General features: G+C 39.1%; 1 protein-coding gene across 1 annotated transcript in view; it reads right to left on the bottom strand.

Moving 5' to 3' along the window:
* Nucleotides 1-21455, bottom strand: part of ADAMTSL3 (ADAMTS like 3) — a 584778-nt gene that overhangs the window by 90004 nt on the left and 473319 nt on the right. Inside the window, exons 17-20 of the mRNA XM_043989606.1 lie at nt 17450-17579; nt 6401-6593; nt 6110-6289; nt 786-939 (exon numbers count right to left, since the gene is read on the bottom strand). Coding sequence (XP_043845541.1) covers nt 786-939; nt 6110-6289; nt 6401-6593; nt 17450-17579 — 657 coding nt within the window. The remainder of the gene's footprint in view (nt 1-785; nt 940-6109; nt 6290-6400; nt 6594-17449; nt 17580-21455) is intronic.

Here is a 21455-nt window from a genome sequence, read left to right as displayed (position 1 = left end):
GTATTTAGTTTTATTATTGTTTTAAGCATTTGAAAGGAGCAGAACTTTATGTCTCTCTCATAATTTATAATGAATTTATTATCTTGTTTAACTGAAAAGCTGTTCAAACTAAATTTTTGTATTTTTTTTAAATGTAGCAACATTTCACTTTTTAACTCAATTCTGATTTTGGTTCATTTTTAATAAAAACACTAAACTTTTGTTCTTCCCTTAATAGTGCAAATATAAAGATGTCGTGAGTAGAATGGTAAAAACATTAGATTTGGAATTAAAAGACCTGAGTTTTAATCCCAGTTTTGCTCTTTACTGCCTGTGGGGTCTTGGGTAAATTGCTCTATTCCTCTAGGCCTCATCTACAAAATGAAAGAGTTGGCCTAGTACTCTCTAGATCCTTCTAACACTAAATCCTATAAAGTGAAATTAGGAATAATTTCAACATTGGTTCCATAATTAACATTCATAGACACTAAATGTTAGAAAACCAGGAAGAAAGGAAACGCAGTGAGTGAGGACAAGTCCAGCATTGGAAAAAATAAAAACAAAACTCAAGAGGCAGAAACTAGACTTTAGCATTGTATACTTAATTAGCATAGAATATCTCTGTGAATGTTCTGAACTTTGAACTGCTTGGGTTATCCACTGATTAGAAACATGCTGATGTGAGTAGGAAAAACAAATAATTTGGTAGTTAGTCATACAAAGTTCTACACTTTAACATTCAAATAATAATTCAGATTGATAGGCTAAACATTTTGTTAGAAGACACAATATAGCACTCCACTTACTATTACACATTGCCATCCGGCAAGACCTCACGAGAGGGGCATTCAGCCGACCACTGCACAGTGACCCGCTAAGCGTGACGTTTCGACCTTTGGCAGTCAGCTTTTGACAGATGGGCTTCCTTCTCTGAATCCCAACACCACAACTTACAGAACACTGTAAAAGGGATGATACAATGGAGTCAAATAAGATTCTCACGTGGTCCATGTTAAACCCAGTAATGATGAATTCAATGGGAGGTATAAACTCTAGAGATGTACAGGTATTTCATAAATGTAGGGTTTCAAGTGAGTGAGCCACTTCCTGGTTTTTTGTTATTCAGACTTTACAAAATTTTTTTTCCTATAATGACATTTTTCATGGGAATCACCTTGTACACAGTAATAACTGGCTTCTAATTATTTTTAAAGTAAGTGCATTTGAGTAACTGAAGGGTCAATTTATTCAAGATGGCAACCAAAGTGTTTTCTTTTTTTTCTTATGGAGACAGATTAGTATCAAGATCAATGAATTTTGGGGGGGGGGAGGAGCAGCAAGGTGGTACAGTGGATAGAACAATGGCCCTGGAGCTGGGAGGACCTGAGTTCAAATGTGACCTCAGACACTTATAGCTATGTGACACTGGGCAAGTCACTCAACCCCACTGTCTCCAAGTGGGGGAAAAAAAATTGGATGGGTAGTTAAAAAACGTTGGTTCTGGCCTTTGCTCTGCCTCTGGTGTGTCACTATTAACATAACTGGTATAATAGCAACAGTAGTTATAACAATAATAAAAATAGCACTTTAAGCTTTGCAAATTGTTTTATATATTATCTAAGTTGAGCCTCATCTACCCCACACAGTAGCCTCATTGACCCTGTAATAATACTGTTACTATTATCATTTTATATATGAAGAAGCAAATGGAGGTAGAGAAGGGTTAAAGAAGAGACGTTAATAAATAACCCAGGGTCACAAAGCCAGGAAATGTCTAAGTAGGGATTTGAACCCAAATTGTCCTGGCCCCAAATCACATACCATCATTTCACCTCTGGGCTATAGTCTGTACACCTGTAAGCCAAGGGGGTTGAATAAGGTGATTTTTAAAGCCCTTCTCAACCTAAAAGTCTGTGGTTCCTTGATTAATGAAAGTACAGGAAAAAAAAATAATACAAGGAACTGGGTGACTTTTATAAGTTTCAGCATTTGTTCAGTAACAATTAAACTTTTTAACAGCAGGGAGTAGTAGTTTAAAATCTGGTCTCGAACCCACCTGGGCTCAAGTACCACCTCTGGAATTTACTGGCTGTCTGACCCTAGGCAAGTCACTTAACCTGTGAGGCAGCTATGTGATACTTCAAATCTTGTCTCAGATACCAGCTGCACTTAACCTCTTCCAGACTCAGTTTCTTCATCCATATAACAAGAATGATGATACTCAAGAGTGTTGTAACAATCCAATGAAATAATATATGTATAGTGTTTCATAAATATTAAAGCACTATACACATGTTTAATATCATTAGTATTTATTATTATATTTATTGCTATATTCTTACTGTAATTACAACCATTACCTTCTCAGGGCTCTATGCCAAGGATTCACAAACTTTAATTTTTGGGTCTCAAATCATTGAGTATTCTAAAGAACTTCTGTTTATGTGGGATTTATCTATCAACATTTACCATATGAGAAATCAAAATGTATTAGTATTATTATGAAAACAGTTTAAACCCACAGACCCCTAAAAGATGTATGTGTATGCATGTGTATGTGTGTGTGTGTGTGTATGAGTGGAAGTGGGGGTGGGGTTCTCTGCTCTACTTAGGCAATTCTCTAAGTGCTGACCTGAATTGGTAAAGATAATTTTCTTTCTGTTTTTTTCCTTGCACCAATGAAATAATTGGTTCCTGTTCCAAATATGTGTTTAATACCTTGCTAGGCAATGAGGAACATATGAAGTACATGTAAGTCATGGTCCGTAACCTCTGGGAGCTTCCTGTCTAGTTGGTAAGATAAGACATACACACATGAAACAATGGAACAATGAAAAGTAGTTTCTATCTAAATTAGAGGTAGAGACAATAAGCACAGATGGGATAGCTACTGCTCAGAGAGCTGAATCAGGAAGAGTGCAGAGCCCTCTGGGAAGCCTCCAAGGAGCGACAGGAACAGCTCAAAAAGGAGACATCCAAAGGCAGATAAGAGAGCAAGAAAACCCAGCGGGAGGTTATCAGCAATGTCCCATTCTGCAGAAAGCTAATGGAGATAAAGACTGAGAAAAGGTGGCTGGATAGAGTAAGAGCAAATTCACTAGCAATGAAAAGAATGAGGTAGGAGTTTCATTAGGACAAGAGTAGAAGATATGAATGGTTAGGTTAGATTTAGAGCGGAAAGGAACCTCAGTGACCAGCCCAACCCCTTCCTTTTACAGATGAAGAACTGAGGCTTAGAGAAGTGACTTGCCCAAGGAAACACAGGCAGTGAGTGACAAGCTGGGATTCCAACCCTCATCTGGTTCCAAATCCAGAGTACCTTCCACAGTACTGCACTGTCTCTCATGGGTGGTAAGGAAGTAAATGCAATGAACATGGGCATTCATCTATTAATTCCAAAAGCTATCTAGTTGATATTCATTTCTTTTTTTCCTATAAGATACACAACAGTGTTCTTTCTTTCTTTTTTTTTTTTCTGTAAGATACACAAAGTTCAGTGGGAAAAATTCTGTATTTGGAGGATGAAGACCTGGGAAAACCTTGGTTTTGCCTAAGAACTCGCTTAAATCAGTTGACCTCCTGTTTCTTCATCTGTAAAATGGAAATAACACCGCTTGCCTTACCTATCTCATAAGGTTGTTGGATAGGACTTTTACAATCTGCAAAGTGCTATAGAAATATGAGTTATTATTAGTAATGGTTCGGGTTCCTAGACTCCTCACCAATGCTGGAAGAAATAAAGTTGAAATGTGTAGCCTTGGCTATATCATCCACCCCCTTTGCCCCCCTGTCCCTTCCTGGGATGCAGTTTCCTCAAGTGAATAATGAAAGGGCTGAGTTAGATATTCTGTAAGGGCTTTTCCAATTCCAGTACTCTAAGAAACTTTTGGTAAATGAAGCCAATTTCAGTGAGTGTAGGGTGATCACAGGCTAGGGAAGGGTCATGGATAGAAGGGTTGACACTCACAAGCTGTTTCCTAGCCTTTGAATGCACAAGTCTAAATTGCTAGCTATAATCTTGCAGTGGAGCTATTCAGAAGCTACAATGAATAGCTAGCTGCCTTTAAGGTGAGAACTCCCTTGGCACTTGGACTTGGCAGGCACCCACCCAGGCCTTAGACACAGGCGGCAATTAGGTGTCAAGCTCTATGCCAAAAAAGAAGAAAAAAATGACTTCAAAATGAGAGGAAATTTCAACAGAAAAGAGAAAAATGGGAATGCTTCAAAAATGTTAAATTCCTTTCCTACCAGCTGCATATGCATCCTGTTGTTTCTGAACCCTAGTAAGGATTTTGTTTTCGAAAGAGAGGTTGAAATTGAAATCATGTGCATACAGTTCCCTTGCTCACACCCTATTAATGGCCTCACATAGAAATGTGGTCTGTGGTTGGACCCTGGAGTCTTGATGGGGTTAGGCTGACTTGGGTGCTCACTTTGCACCTTAATGAATTCTGGTGCCTTGGCAACCAGTCCCTCCTACCAAAAATGCAGGTAGGTTAAGAGCCAGTTTTGTTTGCTTTCAATTGTTTCTTTCAATATAAGAGTCTACAGACTAAATTTGGTACCAAAACTGATTTAACTCCATTGCATGAGCAGGTTAGACCTTTGTCCCAGGTATACCTTCTTAGTTCATACTTAGGTTACACTTTGCATCTGCAAAGGACTTTACCAATAACTCTAGTACATTTCCTGACTTCTTGGCCAATGGGGAAACTGAAGCCAATACCACAGGTCATTATGGAGAACCTAAGCCATTAAGACACTTTGCCTCTGTGCAGGAAATCTTTTGCTAATGGCTCACGAGACAACTGGACAGGTTTCACTTCCACCTGATGAGATGCAGTTTAATTCAACATTTGCCTGTTGAGGTATCTGTATCTTGGCCAGCACTGTAGTAATTACTGCGTTGGCCACAAAAGAAGGGAAAGGCGTGTTCCTTACTCCAAGGGAACTTACAATTTAGTTGGGAGGACAAAATATACACTCAGAGAGTAGCTAACAATATAGATAATACACTATGAGTGCTAAAATGAGGATACAAGAGCTAAAGAAATTCAAAGAAGGTAAGAGTGAATTAGAGTTAGAGCAATCACAGAGAACCGTACAAGGGAAGTGCTACTCAAGTTGAGCCTTTGAAGAAAATATAGAGTTGAACAGACAAGAGGAATTAGTTGGGGGGAAGGATATCATACAAATGAAATGCTATGGAACGATACAGAATGAGGTCTTGGATTGCTCAACATTAACGCTGCAACTTTCCCTGAAGGTCATCTAAACTAACTCTCTTTATTTTACAGGAGAAATGGAGGCCTACACAGATAAAACACTGTGTTCAAGGTTCACAAAGCTAATTAGTGCTAAGAGCTGGAATGGGACTAGAACTCATGCTTCTGATCTTTCAGTCCAGTGTTCTTCCACTATAGAGAGGGCATTTCATGGCATCCACCAGTCTGCCTTAAATTTATTATACAGAGTGAACTTTTTGTATATTGTACGATAATTTGCTGCCTTTGAAAAATCAGGTTACTGGGTCCTCCTGAGGCTTTCATTCAGATATTGCCTCAGGGAGATAATTAGAAAGTAGCTGCGGAGACCCTTAAAACAAAGCCAGAGAGCCAAATGGTGGAAAAACCACTAAATCATGGAATCACACAGTTGGAAAAGACCTCGGAGGGGATCTACTCCAAGCCATATCTGAACAGGGTCTCCTGAAATAGCATCTGGAGACATGATTAACCCGGGGGTGAAGGGAGGGAGACAAGCCCCTCCTTCTTTCCCAACTCTCCCAGTGACCTGCTCTGGGAACATCAATGTTCAAATCCCATCTAGGACACGTAATAGTTTTATGACTCTGGGCTAGTCACCCAACCTCTCTGGACCTCAGTTTCCCTGCCTGTAAAAAGAAATAATAATACTTCTACTGCCAACCTCACCAGGTTGTTGAAAGGAATGTGAATTGCTAATGTAAAAGTGATAAAGAAATATGAATTGTTTATAATATTATGAAGTGTAATTCTTCTTTGTACAAAACACTACTAAATGTTTTATAGTTTTGTTTTTAGAAGATCCTTGGAATATTCATGCAAAAAATAAGTACAGAAAGTCCTCTGGCTACACATAGTCCACTAACCTTGGACCAATTTCCTAAAACTAACTGAGGTGGACAGTCAGTTCTGGCACAAGACTTATGGGATGATGCTCTGGGTTCTTGGCACAACTCATCCGACAGGTTCAGAAAGCTGCCATCCGTCAGCAGCTGCCTACAGGTCACTCTTCGATACTGAGTTCCTCCACCACAGGTCCTAGAACACTGAGAAAAAGGGGCAGGGGAAAATGGGTAAGGCCGGCATCACTAAACTCTGCAGTGATCTTTTCGTGTGGGGTAACGACCCTGCATCTGGAGAAGGGTGTGCTGTTGTACCTGTTGCCACTCCTCTATGTGCCAGCCAGGGGGACAGTCAAACTGATTGCAAGCTTGCAAAACATGAGGCTTTTCATCTTTGCACTCTTCAGAAGGGACAAGGGGCTCCCCGGGCTGCAGGCAGTACACGTCTCGGGTCTGTATTCCCACACCGCAGGTTGCGGAGCATGGCCTCCAGGACCCTGTTTGCCACCTGTGCCAAAACATAAAAGGATACAGCCATGTTCTAGGAAATGGTGCTCTGATGCCAGGGGCAACAGTGAATCTGAGGTCTTCTCCTCATTTCAGTGCTCCCTTTACCTGCCTGACACTTCATCCTCAGGGCAAAATCTTGAGAGCCACAAAAATCTCAATAAATAAAAGTAACACAGAAACAGAAACACACACACACAATACAGAATGACCGTTTTTAACACAAGAATGGTCCATGATGCTTTGCAATGAAGAATCCCAACCATTTAGGAGGGCCCTTCAGAAAAACAAAAGAAAAACACAAGGCTGTCCACCAAGTCCTGATTGGCTAGCATATAACTAGTGAACCGTTTATTTCCTTTTGAAAAGAACACAAAGATAAGGATGATGTGTATGATTGTTAAAAGCAATTTTAAATGCTTAAAAAGCCCATTTCAGAAAATCTTCTGGGCACCTATCTTAACTCACTTAGATTAAAACTATTTTCTTACTCTGGTAAGATCATATATAAAGCATTAATTAGGTCACTGGGATTTACTTCAGATAAAACCTTGGGTGAATGAAATTTTCTTATGAAATATATATTTTTTAATATTTGCAAATAAACAGAAAAACCAGGACAGCTGCTTACCAAGCATAATCCAAGGAGGGGAAACTGGCAATAGAGATGTGAAGGCCTGGGGAAAAAAAAACAAACGGAAAGATTCGGGAAAAAAACAGTTTGTTTTTTTTCTGTTGTTTCCCAAGGACTCTCGTTTCCCCAAAAAATGTTGTAGTGTTAATTTTCAGAATGATAAATAAAATTTTAAGGAATAGCATTCATATATATTTGATTTAGTATTTACTCCCCCAAACAAAATCTACATGCTATGCAATGAGCACAACTTTGATGGAAAGCTAGCTAACATCACAATTCCTCTACACTTTGGACAGGCCCTGTCCTAAAACAAGATGCATTCTGACCTCTAGTTCAGGGTCATTTTCACAAGAGAAGGAAAGATGCTGCCCTGGCTTGTGAGAATCCTTTTGGTGACTTCTAATCTAGAGATTTCCATCTTCCTAATTAAGCTTGTAAAGGCTGGGGGCACTGAAGAGATTGGCAGTAGCATCCATTCATCCTCATAGATATTATAATGAGCATATTTCTCATTCTGCTGCTTGCTAAAATGCATCAGGGCAGAGAGGGTTTTGGAGCAAATATAAGGGGTTTTGCAATTGGAAGGAGATTGGAGTCTACTTCCTTGGTGTTCTTTTCTATAAAATGGAAAGGTTTGACCTGATGGCAGCTAAAGCTCCTTTTGGCTCTAAATCCTAGAATTTTAATATCCTCTAATTTTTTTGACTTTGAGATTCACAAGTAAACTGCAAGAAATTGCATTTCTTTATTAGGAAAAAAACCCCCAAACAAAACAGAAGTTTATATCTAGATTCAAAATGCTAAACTAGATTTTAGTTGGATGAACATATCTTCATATTCAATGCAAAGTATAATAGAATTTCGCTAGTGTTTTGCATCAAAATCACTGACCTAATATTCATAGCAGAGAGAAGCATACAGAACTAGGAAGCTGTTTGCAGGTAATTAAAATAAAGAGATCTGTTAAATCTGAAGAGGACCAAAAACATCTGGAGAGTGATGACTTGCAAGTGAACTGGATTTCATCAAGGCAGAGCTGTGCAAAGTCATCAGCATCACTCTCTCCTCCAAAGTCATTGGAGTCCAGTGGCAAGACGTAGGTCAACACTGGTGATGGCCCTGGATGCAGCAGGGGACCTTAGTCTTTTTAAATTAAGGTCTTTCCCAGGGCTCAGTTTGTCTGAGGCAACGCCCATTCAGTAATAAATAGGTATGAAGTGAAGAAAAGATGGTCTAGTTTGCCTTCATCAAAGAATCAACCTGGGAGGGGAAGACTCTTTGGCCTTGACATAAATGCTACAAATTTAGTTTAAGAAACATTTATCGGGTCAGCTAGGTGGCACAGTAGATAAAGCACCGGCCCTGGATTCAGGAGGACCTGAGTTCAAATCCAACCTCAGACACACTTACTAGCTGTGCGACCCTGGGCAAGTCACTTAACCCTCATTGCCCCACAAAAAAACAAAACAAAAACAAAACAAAAAAAAAAAAAGAAACATTTATCGTGTATCTTCAATGAATAGGACATTTCATTAGACATTAAGGGGCAATCAAAGATAAATAAGATATAATTCCTGCCCTCCAGGAGCTTACAATCTAGGAAGAGGGATAAGATATATTTATAAATAACTAGAATAAAAAAGTAAAATGTGTGTGGGGGGGTAAGTGCTTAAGACATGTCAACAAATTGTTACGAGAGTCTAAGGGGAAAAGATTGTTTCTGTCTTGGGAGATGAAACCAACTTTTAGCATAGGGAAAAATATTTTCTGAGGGGGAAAATGATTTGAAAACACTCTTTGTTTTTTTGTTTTGTTTTTTAGTGAGGCAATTGGGGTTAAGTGACTTGCCCAGGGTCACACAGTGAGTAAGTGTTAAGTGTCTGAGGCCGGATTTGAACTCAGGTACTCCTGACTCGAGGGCCAGTGCTCTATCCACTGCACCACCTAGCTGCCCCGAAAACACTCTTAATTGAGCTATGTATGCAATTCCATATATTCTGGCTGTGGGATAAAGAAAACAAATGTCAAGGTTGTATGCAAGAAAGATAAGTACAAGACGAGGAGGTAAGGGTGGGTAGCTATAGTTAGACAGTACCAGATGGGAAAAAGATCTGGGGGCCTTAGTTAAAGTCAAGCTAAACACTAACTCAACAAAATGGCACAGCTGTCAAAAGGGTAATGAGATGTTAGGCTGTAAGAATAAAAGTAGCATGTAGCATGAGGGAGCTGGATTTTAATTAAATTATGTTATTATTATTGTTATTATTTTGTTTTTGGCAGGGCAACATGGGTCAAGTGACTTTCCCAGGGTCACACAGCTAGTAAGTATCAAGTGTTTGAGGCCAAATTTGAGCACAGGTCTTCCTGAATCCAGGGCCATTGCTTTATCCACTGGGCCACCCAGCTGCCCCCTTAAATTATGTATTTTGCTTGGGGTACCACATTATAAGAAGAACACTGACAGACTGAGGCATGTTCAAAGGTGGGCAGCCAAGATGGTGAGGCTACCAGAAAATATGTCATGTGAAGATGGCCTGAAGGAAGAGGGGAATGTGACCCTTAGGAAAAGAAGACTCAAAGAGGATATAATAGTTGTCTTCAAGTAACGAAGGAATGGTAGGTGAAACTGCATCTGTCTAATTTCAGAGGGCAGAATTAGAACCAATGGGCAAAAGCAATTTGAAGAAAGATTTCATCCCCAAATAAGGAAGATTTTCCAAAAATGGAACAGCATGACTTTTGAAATAAGGGGCTGCCTGACACTGGGGGTGCTAGAGAAAGACTGGATGATACCTTCTAAGAATGAAAGGTCTTTGAGAGTAAGGAATATTTCTTTTTGTTTGTTTTTTCCATATCTACATCCCTCACCTAGTATAGTACCTGGTATATAACAGGCACTTAAAGATTGGTTATTGAGTGTGGATATCACAGAAAGCATTCCTGCACTGATGAGAAGGCCAGGCTAGGTAAGTCCTCTAATATTGCTTCCAAGTTTGAGATTTTATGATTTGGCGGAGTAATTTTTTAATATAATAAATTCTGAAGATGAAGAAAAAATTAACCAATTAACTATTGGGCACTTGATTGGTAATTTCATATCTAGCTGAGTGACAAAGAGGCATGATCTGGGCTTTTCAGACTAAATGCCATACATCCAAATATCAAAATACATTTAATAAAATAAGGGTAGGATAGAAATCTAAAGCAAAGGATATTCTTCCCTCTGAATTTCTGTTCAGAAACATAGGATATGTAATACAGAAGAGAACAGTCTTCCCTGTGCCTGTTAGGCAACACGTTCTTATCTAGATCGATACTAGACCACTAAAATCATAACCAAGCTTAGTGAAATGGACATCCAACAATCTGAGATACAGCTTATTAAAGCTATGATTTCTAAGGCCAAATATTCCAAACACAAGTGGGCATATAAAGAGCCCAGCACAAAACTAAATATCGGCACTCAAAGGTAAACACCCTAGAGTTTTTCTTAGTCTTTTACTAGATTAAGTAAGTCTTGTTTATATTTGACTCTTGATAACAAGTTGTTGTCATTTCAGTGATGTTTGACTTTCTGTGACCCCATTTCTCATTTTCCTAAAGAAGATACTGGAATGGTTTGCCATTTCCATTTCCAGCTCATTTTACAGTTGAGAAGTTGAGGCAAACAGGGTTAAATGACTTGCCTAGGATCACACAACAAGTAAGTGAGTGTCTGAGGCTACATTTGAACTCAGGACTATGAGTCTTCCTGATTCCAGGTCTGGCGCTCTATGCACCGTGCTACCTAGTTCCCCTCGATGGGCTTTTGGCTGTGGTTATCCATCTCATGTAGAAGGACCAGCTCCCGATTATCAGAATGGCTTCTGAGAATGGTTAGGAATAAGCTTATAGTAATAAAAACAAAGGACAGGTCAAGAAGACAAAAAGAAATAAGGGCTATGGAGCCCAATTCCTGCTTTCCTGGTAACTAATGTCACACGAATGGGTCATTACACATGACTGGCAAAGATTTAGGTCATCCATCATTGAAAGAGTCAGGCAGAAAATTCAGCCCTCATTTCTTTTTCTTTCTTTTTTTTTTTTTAGCCCTCATTTCTGAAAAGCATTTGGCTTTCTAGAATTTTAAAGAATGCCAGCCAGTCCTCTCAAATGGAACTTTCAAGAATATAAGCTCTTATGAAAGCAAATGTATTCTTTAACAGTGCTTCTGAAATGCATCTGTAATATACCAGGAGAGACAATGTAGTTTAAAGTTCTCTGCAAAATTTAAAATATATAAATGTCAGCCACCATTGTTATTTCAATATTAGTACCTTTTTTTTTTAGAAGAGGAAAAATGATGCAGTGGACATAGTGCTGGAGTTGGAATCAGGAAGAACTGTGTTCAAATTATGCCTTTTGACACTTACTTTCTATGTGACCTTAACATTAACCTCTGTCTGACTCCAGTGACCCTCTAGGATTTTCCTATGAAGTTCACAAGGATTGTGCTCTGCCTTGGTGGAGAGTTCTTACACTAGTAGTTCCTAATACTGACAAAATTTCAGATCTCTGGCTTACTTCCATGTTACTCCAGTCTCTAAAATGAATGCTATCAAGAAACAGTTTGGTTACTTAGACTATCATACTCCTTTTCTTGTAGGTTCTCTTGATGCTCTTTGAGTAAAGTAAGCCTCTTTTAGAATCACATTAGGTACCTGGAGACCATTTGGTGCACGGGGAAGAGTTCTGGGTTTGGAGTCAGAGCGTTTGACTATAACCTAGTCCTGTCATTTGCTGTCTAACCTGGGGTCAATCACTTAACTTCTATGGGCTTTAGTTTTCTCATCTAAAAAAGAGAGCACTGAAAAAAGATGGTCTCAAAGGTCATTATTCAACGCTAAAATGCTATGATTCTAGAATACAAAAGTAGATTGATATGCCCTTGGATGAGGTGTCAGGGAGCTTGAGTTCTAGACCTTATACTATCATTAATATAATGTGTGACTTTTAACTAGTCACCTGATCATTCTAGATTTCAGTTTCCTTATCTGTAAAATGAAGGGATTGGAACGGATTTTCCAACATCCTTTCTGTTTGATGATGCCAGTTTGTTTCTCCCCCTCCCTCTAAGGTCTTTAAGGAGAACCAACAGGTGAACTGGATGAGGGTATGCTCTGGATCAATTCCATAAAGTCTGATTTCTCCGATGAGCACTATCTTAATCAAAACATTGTCTCAAATTCATTCATTAAGTACCTACTATAGCCCAAGCACTCTGATAGGTGATGGAGAAAGAGAAATATGGCAGACAGCAGAGACAACCACTTCATACATGGCCTACATGAGCTCCTATGAGGCTATGTGGTATACTACCCTAGTCTACAAGCCCCTTCAGCTGCCTGTCTGACCTGTTGCCTTGGGAATTCTCATCCTAGAGTCTAAGGCAATCAAAGGGTATATTAATAGAAGTGGGATTATAAGTAAATTCACTGGAATATTGTGTTATACATTTAAAGCAATCCAGTTTAAATTTATCTTTTCCATTTTGAGGGCATTTTTTTTTTCTAGAAAGAGGACAGCCAGAAGAATCACTACAGCAACACTAGACAGAGTATGGGAGCTCTTTTATTTGGGAAACTAGTAATAATTTTTTATTATTATTGGCTTACTGGTCCAAGTGGTTCAAGACACTAATGCGGAATACAAGTGGATATTCCAGTCCTCTTGTTCTCCTCCCACCTGGCAGACAATTTTCTCTATCCTTTTTCTGAGACTGTTTGAGAACAGGGCTCCTCCCACACCCTCAGGAATCATCATATGGCACATCACCTATGAGTTTTTATAAACAGCTGACTTCTTCCCAAAGACAGTAACCCAGGAAGAGGCAGAAGCTTGGCAGTGATGGGTTACCTCAGGAAAGTGCCCACAAGGGTGAATAAAACATGTAGCACCCAGCCTTGGAAAGCTGAAGCAAAAGAAACCAAAGAAAGCTGCCTTTGGGTAAAAACAGCCCCAGCGGATGTGCAACACAATCTCAGCAGCGAGCCCTACCCTTGGGTGATGTTTTAAAGCCATTGCCCTTGGAGCCAGTCAATATTTGTATGGAAAATATTATCCAACACCCTGTTCCTGTTATTTCTACAACCACAAGTTTTTAGAACCTCAAACATTTCCGTAAACTTACCTTTGTTTTGGCTTCGACCTTTGTCTCTACTATGTCCTTTTTTTTTCCCAATCGAATCCCCACTCTTTGAAAAAGTTTATTAAATCTGCATCATTGAAATGAGGCATAATATTTCCCTCTGTATAAAAACAAAGTATCAGTTTCCCAAAGAAATCAACACATTCTGACCGCCCAATTATTCCTAGCTCCAGGGCTCCAGAGTATGGAATTCCTAAGAAGGATAACTTGCAAGGTCTAGGGCTGAGATGTATTAAGGTGGATACTCCACATAGGCTACTATGAAGAAACCAACAAGTTATTACAAGGGACAGAATGAAAACGTTCTTCAGCATCATTAGGAAACAATTTCCTGGCTCTTTATTAAATCTGGATTTGACTTGGTGAGCAAAGACCCACAGTGTAGACTAAGTTCAACCCTTGGTTGATTTTTGACCCTTCTGGATTTTCAACCCTTCTGGATCTTTACCCTAAAATTCTGACTTCTCAAAATAAGAAACAGATACTAACAACTCAAACTCACTAAGCAAATTCTTAGTTTTTCACTCTTTGTGATCTTAGCTCTCTAGCATAGAAAATCTGCATCACTAATAAGTTTTCCCAAATATTTTTAATTATTATCTCCATCACCATTAATGAGTGAGCACATACAAACATGAACACAGACATGCATTTGAAACACGAGTTGTAAATACTGATTTAAGAAATTTTTTTTAAAAAAGAAACTAGTTTAGTTTTTAAGAACTAAGTTTCCTTTGCTCTCAAACACTTCCTCTTATCCACATCTCTGGGCTGTTTCCCTAATCTCTGCCTATGCACTCATACCACCAGAGTCCTCTCTTCTTGTTATCCTTTTTTTAAATGGAGTCCTCACTATGCCCCCCTTTGATCTATGAGGGACTAGTGCATACCTAATATACCACAGATTAAAAAGGAACATCAGGTCATAAGGGCATAGGGATTGGCAACTAAGTTATACAATGAACAAATCTACACAACTCCATAAGGCAGAAAACAAAAGATTTATGGCAATGCTAGGCAATAATGAACCTAGGTAAAAGTTGGGAATGGGTACCCTCCTGAATGACCACCTAATTCTATTTTGGGAAGGTGATCACATCTTGGCTTGCTCCACAGGTATGGAAACACAGGTGGGTGGATTGAGTTAACTATTCTGGGAAGGGCTAGGCAACAGAGAGAATCCTATAAAATGTTGGCAGCAGTGAAATATAAGGGAAGACAAATTATGCCCCTGTGCATCAGAAGGAGGACATGAATTTTAAGCTTCATTTCTGCTTTTGTACAGGAAGGCTTGAAGAACTAACAACTTCTACTGTGAATCATTTAGGTTGTGGGGAACCCTTTGTCCATCTTGGCCAGGGTGAGGATAACCCATTAAACTATAAGGTGGTCTTGGCCATGTTGTACATCATTTTAAGTTTGTCCTTTCCTAGATTCCTCTAATTTTTGATGAATAAAGTGATTCTTTTCCTTGCCAAGGCCAATTCTTCTCTACTTGTTCCCTTGATCCATCAAGGGCTATCTCCTCTAGTACCTTGTCCTCATAATTATTCCTCCTGTACTTCTAATTTTTGATCTCCATCTCTTGGATTCCTTCCCTGATCCCTGGAAACACACCCATATCTTTCCTATCCTAAAAACAAACAAAATCCTTCCCTCAACCCTATCAACTCTTCATGCCATCATCTTATATCTCTCTTCTTTTTTTTTTTTTTTAGCCAAACTCAGATAAAGTTGTGATTGTACGCTCTCGCAACCTCTGCTTTCTTACATCACACTCAATTCTCGAGCCATTGCAATATGGCTTCTGTCCTCATCATTCAAGAGAATCTGCTTTCTCCAAGATTACTAACCTAGATGCTAAATAGAATCTTTTCTCAATCCTCATCCTTCTTGATTTCTCTGAAGTATTTGATTTGTTTGATCATTCCCTCCTTTGAGAAAGTCTCATCCCCCACCCCCTTGGATTTTTCTGACACAGTTCTCTCCTGGTTCTTCTCCTAACTGTATAGACATTCCCTCTCAGTCTCCTTGGATGGATCAACATCTGTGTCCTGTTACCACACACGTGTCGTGTTCCCTGAAGCATCTGTTGTGGGTCTTCCCTCATCTATGCTCTCAAGGTAATAGCCTTAGCTTCACTTCTATATCACCTACTACCTATTAGGCATTTCCAACATTTCCAGCGGAATATCCTATAGTGGCCTAAACTTGATTTATCCAAAGCAGAAATCATTTCTTCTCACAAAGCTGCCCCTTTTTATAACTTCCCTATTTCCTCAGACTCTTCCCTCTTCTCACCCCCCCATATCCAGTCCATTCTCATCAATTCCACCTCCACCACACTTCTGCCATGGCTTCTCCTCTCTCCACTTTCACAGAAACCAACCCAATTCAAGTGATCATCACCTTTTGCCTACTTTCCAGGCTCTTCCCTCACTACTTCACCTTATATGCAGCCACTAGCTTGATATTCATAAAGTACAGGTGTGACCACTTCTCTTCCCTGCTTAAGAAGCTTCACTTCTGCCTTGGAGATAAAGCACAAAGGTCTCTGTTTGTAATGCAAAGCTCTTCACAATCTGATTCTAGTCTACCTCCCCAGGATTATTATGTGTTGCTCTCCTAGCTGCAGACTGACTTTAGTCTCCCTTGGGCAGTGAGGAAGCAATAATGACACATATCACTTTAAAGCTCACAAATTGCTTTACATTATTATCTCACTTGATTCTTAAAACCCCCTGAGGGGGAGTATTATTATTCTTCCCATTTTAAAGATGAGGAAACTGAGTCTAAGAGAAGTGAAGTGACTTGCCCAGGATTACTCAGCTAGTGCCTGAGGCAGGATTCAAACTCAAGTCTTCTTGCTTCCAAGCAGACACCAGATCCACTAAGCCATCTAGTATACAGTGATATTGAGGATGTCATGGGGCTGAATAAGCAAGGCAGGATGGGTTTATACCCTCATCTTCAAGAGAGGTAGGTGTAATGGCTAGACTTTCACTGGATCTATTAAGTGTATTAGGGAAGTACCTTCTCCCCCTCAGTGTAAGTACCATCAGAAAGAATGTTGATAAAAGGCCACAATTTAGGCTTCATCTCCTACAACACATCTAAATAAGGACATTTTCTGAGCTTTTTCATAGTTCAGTTTAGGAAAGGGAATCCTTGAATTCTCTGAGAACACAGAAAGTAGTGACTGGGGATAAAACTTTTTTATGATGGGATGGAGTGAGACCCTTCCTGCCTTTTCTTCTTATCCAACTCTCCCCACGACTTTTGCTCACCAAACTCACCAAGGCAGGCTACCCTTCACAGTAGACTTGGGAAGAAATGATGATTTTAGGGTCAGAAGAAAGGTCCCTTCCCCAAAGAAATGTCACCCCTATCTATTCAATAATGCCAAAAATTCCAATAGCAATAGAGAAAACCATTTACTGTACAATTAAAGAGGTTTACAATGCATGAGTCAGTAAGTGCACGAGTGAGTTACAAAAAAAAAAAACTGCAACATCAGAGTTTTTCCTGTTTTAATAGGGATGTGGGGTGAGAGAACAGGAAAGTACAGGGAGCCTAAAATGGATGAAAGGAAAGAATATATGTCCTAAAGGGGTGGAGGACGAAGAGGTGGAGCAGAAACAGGGACTAGAAATAAATTTCACTGACTATAATTTGATTGCAGATCTGCTCTGTTTACCTCCATCTGCTATTGGGGTAAACAGAAACCAGAAGAACCTTGTGTCCTCTGTGGCCCTGTGTCTGCAGTACAAAAAGCTAACCATGTATGTTCACCACACCTTTCAATCAGTTCTAGGTGCCACTAAGGTAAGAGGAAAGCACAAGACCCTAGACTAGAGAGCAAAACAGTCAGACTGGGTTGGCTTTCTCAGTGTGACCTTATCCTGGCTTTTAAACGCAGACACCCAAACCTCAGCTCCTTTACTTCTGCTTTCAAAAGCTTCTGAGTGCTGATGACAGCAGAAGATTAAGGCTCAGGCATACAAGTCCCAGGAGCCCCAGTTCCTACACATACCTTGGAGGACAGGGATCCGTGTTGCAAGCCTGAGTCATTGCAGGGGGACGATGGGCCTTGTCACACAGTGTGTCATTGACAGCTTGCTGGGTCTGGATGTGCAGACACCGGGCTATAGCTTCTCGTTTGCCTATGTTAAAAAAAAAACAAAACCAAAACCACAAATGAGATAAAGGAACTTGCTATGAGAAAATGAAATTAGACAGGAGATTGTAAACTAAACACCCTTGGAAATAAAATCTTATCAACTGAACAACAGAGCAGTATGAAGTTGCATTTCTGCATTTACTCACTTGTGGAAAGAAATGTCAATAAAACCAATATTTATTAAGTGCCTACTATGCGCTAGGCTCTGGGAAATACTAAAAATAACATATTGAATTTGCAATCACAGAGCTCACTAATTAGAACAGGGCTTCCTAATGTGGGGTTCATTAACTTATTTTTTATTTTGATAGCTATATTTTAATTAATTGATTTTCTAATATATTTTATAATTCTACTTATTTTATTTTATGCATTTAAAATATTTTTTCTGAGTAAGGGTTTATAGAATTAACCAGAGTTCCAAAGAGGTTCACAACATAAAAATGGTTAAGAATTTCTGATCTAGAATGAGGTTATATAATACATATGCAAATAAATATAAAACAAAATAAACACATCTAGTATATAAGACAAGTATGAGTACAATATTGGATCTAAGGAAGGAAAGAAAATTTCCAAGTGGAAGCATCAATAAAAGTCTAATGGAGAAAGTAGTATTTGAGTTGGGTCACATTTATGCAGGAAGAGGTTGGGAAGACCTCTGTTTATTATCTGTTTATTAGTACAGATACTATAAAGTGGAAAAGAGTATAACATACTGCATTTATAAATTTAAATTATGCCCTATAAAATTTAATTATAAATTACATATTATTACAATTTTAATTAGTGTTTGGAGTTTCACTCCATCAGATTCTCTTGACTTAAATATGAACTTTTATAAACATATTTGAGGTTAAAAAAAAACGTGAATGTTTGGAATTTAAATCCTGGCCTAAAATATAAATTATAGACTAAAGAGAAAATAAAACAGAATTTTCCAGATGTAATAATCCTATTTTGGCTGGCAAAGAAAAGTTGTGGAAATAGTAAACTGCATTCATAGTAAAACTCTCTATTGTTTTCGGTAACCAGGAACATGTAGAGCTGTCTACTGGGTGTATGTATGCTTGGTACATACTAGATTCTTTGAGGATTTAGAAAAGAAATAGAAGTGAGGAAAGTGTTTATCATTCAGAGACAGAAAACTGGTTAAATAGAAGTTAAGACACAGTAACACATATTAAGTCAAAAAACATTGTTGAATGTCTACTATGTTCAATCTGTTAAAATAAACCAGAGTAAATTAATTAAGGGCACAGAAATATTTATGTAGTGAATAAGAAGATAAGGCAATGAAGAGAGTCTTTAAAGTGGAAAGAAATTTCATCAGAGATGTCCAAATAGAACTTGAGATGAATCTTTATTTCCATCTCTATCCAATCCTGGGTCCATCTCACTATCAATCCATCTCTATTGCCTGTAAACAAACCTTATCAATTGGGAATGTATGGCTGCCTGTCATAATGTGGGCAATATGCTCATAGAGTCACAGTTCAAAAGCTGGAAGGAACCTAAGAGGTTATCTTGTCTAAATCCTCCACTTTATAGATAAGGAAACTGAGGCCCAGGAAAGTTAAACACCTCAAATAAGGTGTTTTTTCATCTACTTTGCTTTTAGTGTGTAAATGTCTCTCTCTGCCTCTCTGTCTCTGACTCTGTCTCTGTCTCTCTCCCTTCTCCCCCCCTCTTCCTCCCTCTCTTTCTGTCTTTAAATTTTGTTAAATTAGCTCACATCTTGATTATCTCAGATTTCTACAGAGCTTTATGATTTACAAATTTGATTAAAATATTGGTCTAACTCAGATTCAACCCTGGGGTCCACCTTCCTGTGGAAGTGGGGTAGTCTTCCTGTTGGGAGAAAATACAAGTAAGGCTTATAACAGAAAATTAACTCTTAAGCTTATCTCTTTTGGGTGATCAGAGATCTCATTTAGAATATCCTGTAGTGTGATAGAGATAGACTCAATTGGCATGATATTACTAGCAAACAGAAGCAGCTGAAAAATTCTATCAAGAGGAGACTCCTCTGTGATCCAATGATTTTGACCAGAACATCCTCTATGAAAGTGGTAAAAACCTTTGATGAGCATGTGTCTCTCCCACTTTTGATGCTTCACTTGATGTTAATACCTATAGGGTTGTTGGAAAGAGTCATCATCATGACTCTATTCAGCATGGAATCTTATATAATCTCAACACATCAAGAGGAAATACCTAGCAGCAAGAGAGTACCCAAGGCTATGACTTGATCCATCGAGGGTAATTAACTTCTGTAATGAACAATAGGCATACCAGAATCTCATATTCTCTACAGTCTTCCAGTCAACTGTGTGAATGAGAAGATTGTTGTTTAGTTGTTTGTCAGTCATATCCAACTCTTCGTAAAACCCCATTTGGGCTTTTCTTGGCAAAGATACTACAGTGGTTTGCTATTTCCTTCTCTAGATCATTTTATAGATAAGGAAACTGAGGTCAATAGGGTTAAGTGACCCAGGGTCACACAGCTAGTGTCTGAGGCTAAATTTGAGCTCAAATCCTCCTGACTCCAGGACCAATGCACTAGCCATGACACTACCCAAGATGAAGAATTCTAGGCCAGGCGAAGGAACCCTTGAGGTCATCTGTCTTGGATAAAGCCAAGCTGCTACAACAGAGAAGTAGTCACTGACTTACATGCATATCTCTGGTTGAAATGGTGACACTTGGGGTGGATGCCTGGCAGCCATTCCACAGGGGTTAGCTCCACTGGGGCTCTTCTCTGCCCATAGTAGGTGGAGCCTCATCTCCTGGCACTCTGGGGTCCAGGTCTACTTGCTGTTTTTCACACATGATGCTCCACGTCCCATCTCCAAGCCTTTGCCCTCACTTCCTAGCTTACCTTCTAGGAGCTTAAGACTAACCCCTTCTAAGATTTCACTGCTGAAACCCCAAGGGCAGGTACAGATACCTATTAATCCCTGTTCTGTATTTTTGTATACTTGGAACAGCACTGATATACCAAACCCATGGGCAGGACCTACTGCTTCAATATCGTGACCCTTTCCTCCCTCTACAAGCTGCACTGGCCCCTCTGAGTATTGCCTAAAGCTGCAGAGGAGAGAGCCAGCAGCAGCAGCTGCTGAGACACCCTGGTAAGTAAACTCCCTTTTCTTGTATTTCTATAATGAAATTCTCTTGCAATCCAGGAAAGGGTTTGCTTCCAGTTAGTCCCTATTAGTAGGGTTTGCTATACCTAGGACAAATCAAACAATGCAACCTTTGTATCTGGAAATATATATGTGTGTGTATGTGCATAACTAACTAGCTGCTATGCATATATGTATACATATGTGTGTCTATATATACATACATGTGTTTATATTATATAGCTAGTTATCCATCCACCCAACTCTCCATCATAGTTTGGAGTTACATATTTTCAGATATAAAGGTTGAGTGTCTAATTTGTATGTATGTATGTATATGTGTGTATGTGTGTATGTGTGTATGTATGTGTATGTATATATCAGCTAGGTGGTGCAGCAGATAGAATGCCAGGCCTGGAGCCAGTAACTTTCCTCATCCTTTGTTCAATTTTGGCCTCAGACACTTACTAACTGTGTGACCCTGGGAAAATCACTTAACCCTATTTGCCTCAGTTCCTCATCTGTAAAATGAGCTGGAGAAGGAAATGGCAAACCACTCCAGTATCTCTGTCAAAAAAACCCAAATGGAGTCATGAAGAGTTGGACATGACTGAAAAACGACTGAACTATATACATGTATGTGTATATATATATATATGCTGTATATACTGTGGGTATATATATGTGTGTCTATTTAAATGACAAAGTTTTGTTATGGTTTTGTTTTAGCT

The sequence above is a fragment of the Dromiciops gliroides genome, chromosome 2, assembly GCF_019393635.1.
Source record: "Dromiciops gliroides isolate mDroGli1 chromosome 2, mDroGli1.pri, whole genome shotgun sequence".
In the NCBI taxonomy this organism is placed as follows: domain Eukaryota; kingdom Metazoa; phylum Chordata; class Mammalia; order Microbiotheria; family Microbiotheriidae; genus Dromiciops; species Dromiciops gliroides.
This window is presented reverse-complemented; position numbering and strand designations above follow the sequence as displayed.